The following is a 13587-nucleotide window of genomic DNA, read 5'->3' on the forward strand; positions in this document are numbered from 1 at the left end:
GATCACATAGGATTGGGCCATAACTATTGCATGTTTACTTTACGCACTTTTCATATGATGTATAAATAGTATGTGTAGAGTAGAAAATGCATGTTTTAATTAGATTAATGATGCATGTATGTATTAGATACATCACCCATGCCATGCCTTTAAACAAGATAAAATCTGTAACGACTCAAGATTTAAAATTAACAAACGATCATGAGATTCTCGTGTTTATGAAACACAGAATAAAATATGAATTTTCTTTATTTCTGATATGGGGCGATTTTCTCAACAACGGGGTCATAGAACTTGTAAGACTGTGGGTTTTAAGCGAGACCGATGTGACTCCTCCACTACCTGGAAATCAAACCATTGACGAGTATTGATTTGAAGTATTTTATTCAAGAAAAAATTGGGAATCTCTTTATGATGGGATCATGATCGTTTTAAATTAAAAATCCCTTAAGTAAAAATATTAAGTTTTAATCAGATGCTTTCCAATGAATGAACACTCATTAAATCCTAGATCGATAAGGGGAAGGGCTGTCAGTGGCAGGGGACTCCTATCTATCATGGTAAAATGCGACGAATATAAACGGTTATATTCGGACGTTGTATCATTGGGTCTAACTTAACTGAGTCATCATAATAAGGTGAATATAAACGGTTATATTCAACTATTATGAACTTAAAAGCATAGAGTTTGGTTAAAAATCTATTAGATAGATAAGATCAATTATTGTTCACCAAATTATCCAAGAATTATATATGATATAATTGACAACTGTTGTCTACCTAAATAATTATGTTTTAAGGATACCAGTGGTTGACTTAGAACATGACGAAATATGGATCTTGGCTCACTAGAAAGATTTATGGGATATACTTTCCGAATTAATAGTTAGGGCTATTAATTTGATAAAAAAATAGTGGGAGATATATTATGAATATATCATAATCATATGAACATAAAATTTTAACTCAGACAATCTAATGTTTATTTTGCACTTTTATTATTGTAGATACTGAGTAATGGCAAACAACACAAACACACTATCCGTACGTTCAGTCCTTGAGAAGGACAAGCTGACAGGAGGAAACAACTTCCTAGTCCAGGCCCCCTTCCTGAGGGTGCTATTGCTGATGAACGAGCAGCACGCACAAGGGATGAGAATGATGCAAATGATGTTGCATGTCTTATGTTGGCAACTATGAGTGCTGAGCTTCGAAGACAGCATGTGCATATGGATGCATATACTATCAATGAGCACTTGCAAAGCATGTTTGCAATCCAAACTCGTCAAGAAAGGTTCAACATGAGTAAGTCACTTTTTAATTGCAAACAAGGGGCGAGTGAACCAGTTGGCCCACATGTTCTGATGATGATTGGTTACATTGAGTACCTTGAAACTTTGGGTTTCCCGATTGGTCCGGAAACTGGTATTGACCTAATCATGAATTCTTTGTACAACAAATTCACTCAGTTTGTTGTGAACTACAATATGAATGAATTTGACAAAATACCTACTGAATTGTTGCATATGTTGAGAACATATGAGACCAACATGAAGACAGCTGAACCTGCTCCCATACTAATGGTGGGAAATAAAGGTAAGGCCAAAGGGAAGGGCAAATGGAAGGGTAAGAAGAAGATTGGATCTGATTCTACACCCATGCCAAAGTCAGGTCCCAAGCAGGCTTTAAAGCCTAAAGGTGGTGTGGCCAAGGGTGAATGTCACTACTGTAAGAAAGATGGTCACTGGAAGAGAAACTGTCCAATTTACTTGGAGGATCTGAAGAAAAAGAAAGTAGTTCAGATTTCTGGATCAGGTATTTATGTTATAGAAGTCAATTTGTCTATTTCTACATCTTGGGTATTTGATACTGGATGTGCTTCTCACATTTGTATAAATGTGCAGGGCCTGCAGAGAAGTAGAACTTTGGCTAAGGGAGAAGTGGACCTAAGAGTAGGCAATGGAGCAAAAGTTGCTGCTTTAGCTGTAGGGACTTATTATTTATCTATGCCCTCTGGGCTTGTTTTAGAACTAGAAGACTGTTTTTACGTGCATGCGATTCGCAGAAACATTATCTGGCATTGTCGTCTAGGCCACATAAATGAGAAACGCATATCCAAATTACATAAGGATGGATACTTGGATAAGTTTGATTTTGAATCATACCAAGAATGCGAATCTGGTTTGCTTGGTAAGATGACTAAAGCCCCTTTCACTGGTAAGGGTCAAAGGGACACTAAACGTCTGGAGCTAATATATAGTGATGTATGTGGCCCAATGCGTGTAATGGCTAGAGGAGGCTACTACTACTTCATAACATTTACTGATGATTTCAGTAGATATGGATATGTATATCTTATGAAGAACAAATCCGATTCTTTTGAAAAATTTAAAGAATACAAGGTTGAAGTAGAGAAGCAAATTGGCGGAGATGCAAGTATTAAGATCTTACGATCCGATCGTGGGGGTGAATACTTAAGCACCGAATTTAGAGAGTATTTGAAAGAGTGTGGTATTGTATCATAACTCACTCTGCTAGGAACACCTCAATGGAATGGAGTTTCAGAGAGGAGAAATCGCACCTTGTTGGACATGGTGCGATCGATGATGAGTCATGCAGATCTTCCAATTAGTTTCTGGGGTTACGCTCTAGAAACGCTCTAGACTCCATATGAGATATGGAAGGAGAAACGGTCAGGCATGAACTTTATGAAAGTTTGGGGATGTAAGGCGTTTGTGAAACGTCAAGAATCTGACAAGCTTGGACCTAAATCCAAAGAGTGCATTTTTATAGGATACCCTAATGAAACAAAGGCGTATTATTTTTATAGTCCTTCTGAGCAGAAAGTGTTTATTGCTCGAGATGCTGTCTTCATGGAAAGAGATTTTGTTTCCAAAAGAAACAGTGGGAGAACTATATATCTCGATGAAGATCGAGAACCGCAAAATAGCATTGAACCTGAAGTGGAACAAGAGCAGAATAATGATAATGCTCAACAAACACAGGTTGTTCGTAGATCTGGTAGATTTCACCATGAGCCAGAGAGATATGGATTTCTCATGACTCAGTGTGGTGATTTGATGCTCATAGATGAAGATGAGCCTCTCACATACCAAGATGCTATGAACAGTCCAGACTCTAAGAGATGGCTTGAAGCCATGAAATCCAAGATAGATTCCATGTACGAAAACCAAGTATGGACTTTGGTTGATCCACCTGAATGGGTAAAACCCATAGGGTGCAAATGGGGTTTTAAGAAGAAAAAGGGCATGGATGGAAATGTTCAGACCTATAAAGCTAGGCTGGTTGCAAAAGGTTTCAAACAAATTCATGGTATTGACTATGATGAAACTTTCTCACCAGTGGCTATGGTCAAGTCTATAAGGATTTTACTTGCCATTACAGCATTCCATGATTATGAAATCTGGAAAATGGATGTCAAAACAGCCTTCCTTAATGGAAGCCTTGAAGAGGATGTGTACATGACATAACCTGAGGGTTTTGTCGATCCAAGGAATGCTGGAAAGGTATGTAAATTGCGTCGATCCATTTATGGATTGAAGCAATCCTCTAGGAGATGGAATATCTGTTTTGATGAAATAGTCACAGAGTATGGCTTTGTTCAAAACGAAGATGAACTGTGTGTTTACAAGAAGGTTAGTGGGAGCTATGTGGCATTCAAAGTACTATATGTTGATGATATACTACTAATGGGGAATGACATACCTTCTCTAAAGGCTGTTAAGACTTGGTTAGGGAGTAATTTCTCCATTAAAGACTTAGGAGAAGCATCCTACATTCTAGGAATGAGGATCTATAGAGAAAGATCTAGAAGGATGATCGGTCTAAGTCAGAGCACATACATTGATAAGGTTTTGCATCGTTTTGGAATGCAAAATACAAAAAGGGGATATGTCCCCGTGTCTCAAGGGATAACGATCTCTAAGGACCAGTGTCCGAAATCATTGTATGAGAAGGACCACATGAATAAAGTTCCATATGCTTCAGCAATTGCATCAATCATGTATGCAATGGTATGTACTCGCCCAGATGTCTCGTATGCTTTGAGCATGACGAGCAGATACCAGTCTAATCCGGGTGAAGGTCACTGGACGGCAGTTAAGAATATTCTTAAGTACCTGAAAAGAACTAAAGATTCATTCTTGGTGTATGGAGGAGAAGAGAAACTCGTTGTAAAAGGTTACACCGATGCAAGTTTCCAAACAGACAGAGATGATACTGTATCACAGTCTGGTTTTGTGTTTTGTCTAAACGGAGGTACTGTAAGCTGGAAGAGTTCAAAGCAAGAAACAGTAGCTGATTCTATAATGGATGATGAGTACATTGCAGCTTGTGAAGCAGCTAAGGAGGCCGTTTAGATTCAAAAGTTCATTTCTGATTTGGGAGTGGTTCCATCGATCGCAGATCCCATTGATCTATACTGCGATAATAATGGAGCCATTGCACAGGCTAAAGAACCTAGATCATATTCCCGGGCTAAACTTATACTCAGGAGATTTCACCTTATTCGAGAGATTAATGAAAGGGGTGATATACACATATGTAAAGTGCACACAAATGATAACATTGCAGACCCACTGACCAAAGGCTTGTCGCAGTAGAAGCACGATGGTCACACTAGTTCCATGTGTATTAGATATATGGGTGATTGGCTCTAGTGCAAGTGGGAGATTGTTAGTGTAGGTGCCCTAGAGGCAATACATTATTCTTTTATAATCTTTATGTCAGTTGATCATTCAATAAATGTATTTATTATGACCTTAATTACTGCGATATTTTGTTAGCATAATAAATGTCCTTAGAATCATGATACAAATTGTATAGTTTAAGTACATGACTTGAACTTGAGATTATATAATATATCATATTCTTAAAGGTCCCTAGTCGAGTATTATTATATAGGACAATAATAATACATAGATAGACTAGTATATTGTTTGACAAGATAACCACATCTCATTGGTTATAAGTATGGGGATACTAAAGTCAATACATAGGTACATGTGAGAGTACATGGTACTGGACAGACCCACAGTGAGATTCTTCATGTTTAATAAAGTCATAAGAAAGACTCACAGTGATAATGGTGTAACGATCCTTTGACTTGAAATCATTATATTTCTATACGAGGATTAATATACTTTGACTACATTAAAAGTTACTTTTGATCGGGTGATGATAAAAGTGGACATCGGGTATATCATGAGTCGTATGAGAAATATGAATGATAGATAAAGGATTTAACCCTCCTATAATTAGGGGAGATATTATTGGCCTCTTGATTGAGTGAGATTATAAAAGCATGGCCATGCTCAAATAATGATTTGTCTCGATAATCTACTCACTACAAGAAAAAAGTCCATAGACATCGCTTTTTGACCGATGTCTATGCTGTTTTCCAACTGATGTTGATGTCGGTGATGTCTATTCTAGACATCGGTGAATACCCGATGTCTATACTCGATTAGACATCGATTTTAGTTAAAAAAACAGATGTCTATGTGTTGATTATTTACATAAAATGCTATAAATAAATTAATTAATAACTAAATTACACCTAATTAAACATGTTAAACATATCATGAGCTATCTTTTTTGTCACAAAAACATCGATTTTCATGAAAAACACTGATGTCTATGTGATGATTTTTTACAAAAAATGCTATAACAAAATTATTTTATAACTAAATTACAACTATTAAAACATATTAAACATATATTGAGCTATGTTTTTTGTCACAAAAACATCGATACTTTTGACAGAGGTGATGTAAAATGACATATTAAACATCGGTTTCTTTAATGAAAGGTGATGTCTAATTTAGCGTATAGACATCAGTGTTTTCTAGAATGAAGTGATGTCTATGTATCATTTAGACTTGAACATGTTAGTCTTTAACATCAGTTGTTTGCCTAAAACTGATGTACATTGTGTTTTTTGACATCAGTTTTGTTTGGTTAAAAGTGATGTTTATAATGTTACTTGACATCAGTTTTATCTTAAACAAAGTGATTTCTATGTTTCATTTAGACTTGAACCTGGATTTCTTTGACATCGGTTTTTTACCTTAAAGTGATGTATATTATCTTTTTTGACATCAGCTTTTCTGAATTGAAAGTGATGTATAAGAAGTTTATAGACCAAATTGTGTAAAGTTTTACATCACTAATTATGTAATTATTGTCTGAGAACGTCAACCAAAATAGTAAAACATATGATCTGAAATCTAAACTATTACATTCTCACTTCTAAACATATGCAGCACGGAAGGTTGATAAAAGTTGTGGTTACTGCTGCCTAATTGAAGTTGGTGAAATCCTTGATAGCTTTGGGAGGAAGAATCGACATCTGGTATTTCTTGTTTACACCAGAGCCTTTGGTGATCAGCGTACGGGTAATGCATAGTAATTGGAGACTTCGTTTGCTGGAATGCGATAGTAGGCCAGTTAGTATGGTGGGAACCATAGCAGCAATGTCATACGCTTCTGCTGCTTCTTCCTGAGTGCCTATTAAATAGTCATGGTGAAAACTGAATGAGATCGCGAGAGAGTATTCTTAATTAGACCACACACACATTCTCCCTAATATAAATGCATTTCTGATAAGCATGATTCAATCAGTACAGGGGATAAAAACTAAAGGATTATTATTCATGGAGCTCTAAACGATTGAAAGAATGCAACACACATGTAAAATTTTTTTATTACAAAATATTCTCTATGTTTATGCAACAACTTTTTAAATTCCAACAGTCTCCTCCTTAAAGAACACATATCTTAACTTACTACTTTGAGCAAAGAAAAGCACACGTTGTTCTGCTAAGAAAGGTCTTTATTACTGAATATTCTCTCCATTTACACCTTTTTAAATTCCTAAAGTTTCCTCATTAAACAACACATATATCAGCTTACTCTTTTGAGCAAAGGAACAATACAGATAGACAAAAAAAAGGCAAACCGCACCCGTTCTTTTGCTCAGGAAGGTCTTCTACAAATTCTTGCTTCCACGAACTAACATCCATTGATTATTCCAAATTCACAAATAGAAGCTCCCTTAACACAGAGGAAAACCAAACATCATGATCACGAGGAACTTTATTAGTTATAAGTGGCTAAGAGCCATAGGTTAATTGACAGTTCACCGGTAAATGTGATAGTTGGGACTATACATGCAGCTTTCAGCAAACTTGACCAGATCTTCTGGAGGAAGACGTGTTGCCAAGCCTGTGAGACATCAAATTTGTTATGTTTTAGGATGGCAAATAGATGGATAATAGATAAATCTATGATACAAAAGATACTAACCAAGATCATATGCTTTAGCAGCAACTTTAGCTGCAACGTTAGCGGATATTGTTCTGATATTAGAAAATGGTAGGAATGTCATTCCCTTATCATAGTGTTCCTGTGTTACTTGACAGGCCAAAGCTTCAGCTGTTTAAAAAAATTCACAGATAATAAGTTTTTACGCACTCAGCTGACATAGTATGCGTCTAGTTATCAAACAATTATGGTTCATACTTAGCAATTTATAGTTCAGTAGGCAGCATTATTAATAGGAAGAATTATGGTATATTTAGAACATGTAATTCCATGGTCCTATAAATGGAGTGTCAGTACTTACAAGCTGCAAGAAGCATTTCATCGTGCATGCGGATTGCACCAGACATAACCAAACTAAGTCCAAGTCCAGGAAAGATATACGCGTTACTTGCCTTTAAAACAAAGAGAACCCAAACATCTCAGTCATTTATGCTTATATAATTTTTTCTAACTAATACTGATATAAAATGTACAAGATTAATCTATAGAACCTGGCCAGGAATGAAAAGTTGGTCATTGTATTTCACAGGGTCAAATGGACTTCCACTGGCAAACACTGCGCGGCCCTGTATTAAGGAATAAGGTTTTGTTGGTTCAATGAGTTTCTTTGAAGTAAATAACATCAACTAATGTTGGATACATATCAATATATCATGGAGGGAAGAAAAACATCTTTTGTTTACCTCAGACCAGTTATAAGATTCTTCAGCAGTGCACTCAGCTTGAGAGGTTGGGTTTGAGAGAGCCATAATAAGAGGTTTCTGCATTTCGTCGGCTCATGAACTTACATACATGTATATAAAAATATGTTATATTGAGATACATGCCAAGGGGGAGGAAGGACCTTATTGAAAGAAGCCATAGCCTCTACAACTTCTTTAGTGAATGTCTTCCCCTGTCCTGATGTTCCAATCAAGACTGTTGGCTTAATAGCCTACAGTAACTCGAAACCAAATTAGAGATCAGAAATTAAACAAGAGACCAGGACGACAATCTTTGATGACTGACTGCAGGGAATACTACGAGTCTACTGTGTACAAGAACAGTTGAATTGTTATTTCAGTTTATTGAACCTCATTTATATGTGTGTTCATGGTTCTACTGGTTCTCATTTATTTATTGGTTCTCACTTGATCAAAACCCACCTTTTTAAATATTTTGCCTTTTCTGTGAGTTAGCAAATCAGGGCTCTAAAATCATTTTTAAGATTATTATCTTGAATCAGATTAGATTTAAGGAAAAGATAAGAAAACTAGATATAAGTAATTATAAAGAGGCCAAAGCGACAGATGTGTTAAAAAACAACAGTCAACAAGACTGTTGTTTAACAACAGTCTTTTGTGTGCTCACTATAAAATTTTAATAACCATCTTTTGTCTTGTTTTATTTACAAGTTATATTGCAACTCCTCTTCATTCTTTAATAACCAATTTACTGAATCTTCACATAAGATAGATAAGGAAGCTTTGCATTAACAACCATGCTAGATTAGCCAAACCTAAAGTCTACTAAAACTAATTTACACGTATGCAAGTAGACAAATAATTTGAAGGGAAGGGGCGAACCCACAACATACCAAAACTTTCATTACTTGTCGATCCCCTCCTTTAAGAGAATCAAGATACTGGAACTTCTCATATTTCCTGTTGATTACTGCCAAACACCAATGTGCTTCTTTGTGGATAGGGACAAATATCTGAAATTAATAATGATGATAAGAAATATTGTCAGCATCCCAACTATAATAGGGTAACAATAATTAACACACACACACAAATTACTTTTTCACATTCAATGAGACTGTATCCCAACTTCCTTTGAGTAGTCCATCTTCTGACTGATTTATAATCATAGCCACTTCCCCCACCTATCAACTGAGATCACATATAAAAAAATTTATCAAAACAAATAGGACGCGTAGAGCAGAAAGAAAGATCCAACACCAAAAGAAAAATATATCAGTCAACTCTAGCAGGAACCTTAATTAAATAGGAAATAAAACAAGTAATATTTATATAGGAATAAATTAATAGTCATTATATAAAGAAGTAGCAATACTACAATCAAGTCAAAAAACTATGAGAATTTTGGCAGCATGACACCAACTTAGCCGTCTAAAACTTAAGTCTAACTGACTTTTACTAATTGTTGACGTTTGAAACACCAGGACAGGGGACTATATGTGTAAATACAATAGTCAGAATTCCATCTCTTCTCATTCGGATGATGGTTCTTGAAGAAAGACCCTTTATATAAATATAAAGAAGCAAAGCAAACACTACAAGAAGTGACAAATAAACTAAGTTAATAATAGTAGCAGGTCTTGCCAATTGTGATAGTTGCAATACATTGAAGTTCAAATCATACTTAATAATCTAACTTGTTTTATAGTTTAAGATATGAATAGTACTTCTTTATAAGTTTAAAAGGTGAACCAGTCTAACCAACAAGGTCTAAACTACCACAAACCTGCTAATGGCAAATTGGCAATATACCCAGAAAGGAAAGGCAAGAAAAAGTATATACCAGTTACATTTTTGTGGACATTAAAAAATTATTCTTTTTTTCAGTTGGCTTAAAAAATTATTCTTTTTTTCAGTTGGCTTCAGTACATGGAAAGAGCACATCATATTTCCATCAACGCTCATCATTGCACCAGCATTATCAAATTCACCGCAATAGTTGGGAGCGAAAAATATGGTAACAAGCTGTCTTTCAGCAAAGAATTCATAACCATCCTCCACAACCTGCACAAGCATAACGTCAAGTCATCAACTCCGGTGCAAATTAATTGTTGAAAAAGAGAAAATTATTGGTTTTACCTGATGAGCACGACAAACAAGGTCCAAGTCATGCTTCGCTAAGAACTCTGACATCTTATTAGGGCCAAAGGTGAATGATACTCCTCTATCATTCAATCCCCATCCCTTGACATCATTACTGGGATCTGACCAAAATAAATCATAGATCAAACCTGTGTCAGGTATAGCAGTTGGACGTGGCAGGTTTTTGATCTGATCCAAATTGTTAAGATCAGGGGACAGACCACCATACATGCACAATATCTTATCATCAACAACAACAGCCACAGGAAGACAGTTGAAACAGTCAGTAAAGGTTTTCCATAGTTTAATATTGAATCGGCGCTTACATTCATCATAAAATCCATATATTCTATTGATAGAGGCGCATTCATGGTTCCCCCTAAGAAGAAAAAAGTTATTCGAATACTTAATTTTATAAGCAAGCAAGAGCCATATCGTTTCTAAACTTTGTTTTTCACGGTCCATATAATCCCCTAAAAATAGATGATTTGATTGTGGAGGAAAGCCACCATATTCAAAGAGTCGTAACAAATCACTATACTGCCCATGGATGTCACCTGAAATACAAACGAGTGTACATTATATATTTTCAGCAAGCACAAATCTTAGTATTAAGTGAACCATAGCAGTCTTGTGTAGCAGAAAATTTAAAAAAATATAAACAAAAAATCCAGACATTGAAGTGTAAAGTATAAATAGCTTCACCTTTTATCCAAATCAAATGTACAAGCCTTAAATTGCACACATTACATATAACATTTTTACAGTTATTGCTACAATTCAATTTGATGTTGTAGAGCTAAATCAAGAGATGAAATCTATAACAAGCACCAAGCACCAAATCAAAACATTTAAAACCTAATCATATCCGTAATAAAATAATGGATCAACATTTATAACGAGCAAAATAAGATAAACAACACTAAATCAAATCACAAATCACAACTAAAGCAAAAAAAATAAGGATTGAAGTTAAAAAATACCATGTAATCAGTAGAGATGAAAAGATCGTTAACTTTACACAATTTACAAAAATAAAAAAAACAAAAATACAAATGAACAACCAAAAACACCCAAATTACCTAAAGCTCTAAATCTTTTTCTCAGATTAGGTCCTGTATATAACAAGAAGAAAAGTATTAGCAACAAGTTTAGACACTAAATTAATAAAAAAAATAAGGGTTTCGAATTAGAAAAACCCCAATTTACAAAATTAGGGTTTTGAATTCAAAAATCATCAACTTTTAAAACTGGTCTTCATGCAGAGAAGACCAGTTCGATTCAAGTAGATACAACACTTACCGAAGTAGAGAGGTTAACTGAAAGAGGTTTAACGGAGAGATTGGGAGCGGAGAGAGGTTCAGAGAGAGAGAGAGAGGTTCCAGAGACAGGTTCGAGACAGAGAGGTTCGAGAGAAAGAGAGGTTCGAGAGATTGTGATGGTGAGATGATGGCCGGAGTTCAGAGAGATTGTGAGGGGAGAGAGGTTTGATCTAGAGAGAGAGGTTGAGAGAGAGACGGAGGTTCGAGAGAGTGAGAGAGACTGTTTTTTAGTTTTTAGTTTTGATTTTTTAGTTTTTTGTTTTGATTTTGTATCTGAAGATTAATTTGGGGGGGACCAAAATTTGGTTAAGGGGGGAGAATTTTGGGATGGGGGGAATTTAGAACTAAAACTGAATGAAAATTTGACTAAGGGGGGAAAGAAAAGGTGGGCGTGAAATTATTTTTTTTTAGTGAATTTTAGACATCGGTTTAATTATAACCGATGTCTACAAAGAACAAAGACATCACAAAAACACGGGGTGATATCAATATTTCTTTTAACATCAGTGGCAAAGTTAACCGATGTCTAATATGTGATGTGCTGAGCTTCAAAGACAGCATGTGCATATGGATGCATATACTATCAATGAGCACTTGCAAAGCATGTTTGCAATCCAAACTCGTCAAGAAAGCTTCAACACGAGTAAGTCACTTTTTAATTGCAAACAAGGGGCGAGTGAACCAGTTGGCCCATATGTTCTGATGATGATTGGTTACATTGAGTACCTTGAAACTTTGGGTTTCCCGATTGGTCCGGAAACTGGTATTGACCTAATCATGAATTCTTTGAACAACAAATTCACTCAGTTTGTTGTGAACTACAATATGAATGAATTTGACAAAACACCTACTGAATTGTTGCATATGTTAAGAACATATGAGACCAACATGAAGACAGCTGAACCTGCTCCCATACTGATGGTGGGAAATAAAGGTAAGGCCAAAGGGAAGGGCAAATGGAAGGGTAAGAAGAAGATTGGATCTGATTCTACACCCAAGCTAAAGTCAGGTCCCAAGCAGGCTTTAAAGCCTAAAGGTGGTGTGGCCAAGGGTGAATGTCACTACTGTAAGAAAGATGGTCACTGGAAGAGAAACTGTCCAATTTACTTGGAGGATCTGAAGAAAAAGAAAGTAGTTCAGATTTCTGGATCAGGTATTTATGTTATAGAAGTCAATTTGTCTATTTCTACATCTTGGGTATTTGATACTGGATGTGCTTCTCACATTTGTATAAATGTGCAGGGCCTGCAGAGAAGTAGAACTTTGGCTAAGGGAGAAGTGGACCTAAGAGTAGGCAATGAAGCAAAAGTTGCTGCTTTAGCTGTAGGGACTTATTATTTATCTATGCCCGCTGGGCTTGTTTTAGAACTAGAAGACTGTTTTTATGTGCCTACGATTCGCAGAAACATTATTTCTGTTTCTTGTTTGGACAAGAAAGGTTTTTCGTTTACAATAAAGAACAACAGTTGCTCTTTTGCTTTGAATGATTTAACCTATGGTGTTGCGCATTTATTTAATGGTTTATATGTCCTTGATTTAGATAATCCTGTCTGTAATATAGAAAACAAATGACTTAAAATGAATGACTCAAATCAAACATACCTCCGGCATTGTCGTCTAGGCCACATAAATGAGAAACGCATATCCAAATTACATAAGGATGGATACTTGGATAAGTTTAATTTTGAATCATACCAAGAATGTGATTCAGGTTTGCTTGGTAAGATGACTAAAGCCCCTTTCACTGGTAAGGGTCAAAGGGACACTAAATGTCTGGAGCTAATACATAGTGATGTATGTGGCCCAATGCGTGTAATGGCTAGAGGAGGCTACTACTACTTCGTAACATTTACTGATGATTTCAGTAGATATGGATATGTATATCTTATGAAGAACAAATCCGATTCTTTTGAAAAATTTAAAGAATACAAGGTTGAAGTAGAGAAGCAAATTGGCGGAGATGCAAGTATTAAGATCTTACGATCCGATCGTGGGGGTGAATACTTAAGCACCGAATTTAGAGAGTATTTGAAAGAGTGTGGTATTGTATCACAACTCACTCCGCCAGGAACACCTCAATGGAATGGAGTTTCAGA

The 13587-nt window shown here is 35.8% G+C and overlaps 2 protein-coding genes across 2 annotated transcripts; both read right to left on the reverse strand.

The window, feature by feature from the left end:
* Positions 1-5358: 5358 nt before the first annotated feature.
* LOC141714517 (serine/threonine-protein phosphatase PP1 isozyme 4-like) lies at positions 5359-10730 on the reverse strand (the record flags this gene model as incomplete). Its single annotated transcript, XM_074518032.1, has 3 exons — positions 5359-5405; positions 9932-10091; positions 10167-10730. Coding segments are annotated over 3 exons (771 nt in total), but the record flags the coding sequence as incomplete, so codon positions are not given.
* LOC141710854 (NADP-dependent malic enzyme-like) lies at positions 7160-8303 on the reverse strand. Its single transcript, XM_074513367.1, has 6 exons — positions 8189-8303; positions 8028-8105; positions 7836-7910; positions 7646-7736; positions 7327-7455; positions 7160-7245 (listed from the first exon to the last, which is right to left on the reverse strand). Exons 1-6 carry the CDS (start codon positions 8204-8206, stop codon positions 7160-7162), a joined length of 477 nt encoding a protein of 158 aa, XP_074369468.1. The 5' UTR covers positions 8207-8303.
* Positions 10731-13587: the final 2857 nt, after the last annotated feature.

This window comes from Apium graveolens, chromosome 3 (assembly GCF_009905375.1).
Source record: "Apium graveolens cultivar Ventura chromosome 3, ASM990537v1, whole genome shotgun sequence".
NCBI classification, from domain to species: Eukaryota; Viridiplantae; Streptophyta; class Magnoliopsida; order Apiales; family Apiaceae; genus Apium; species Apium graveolens.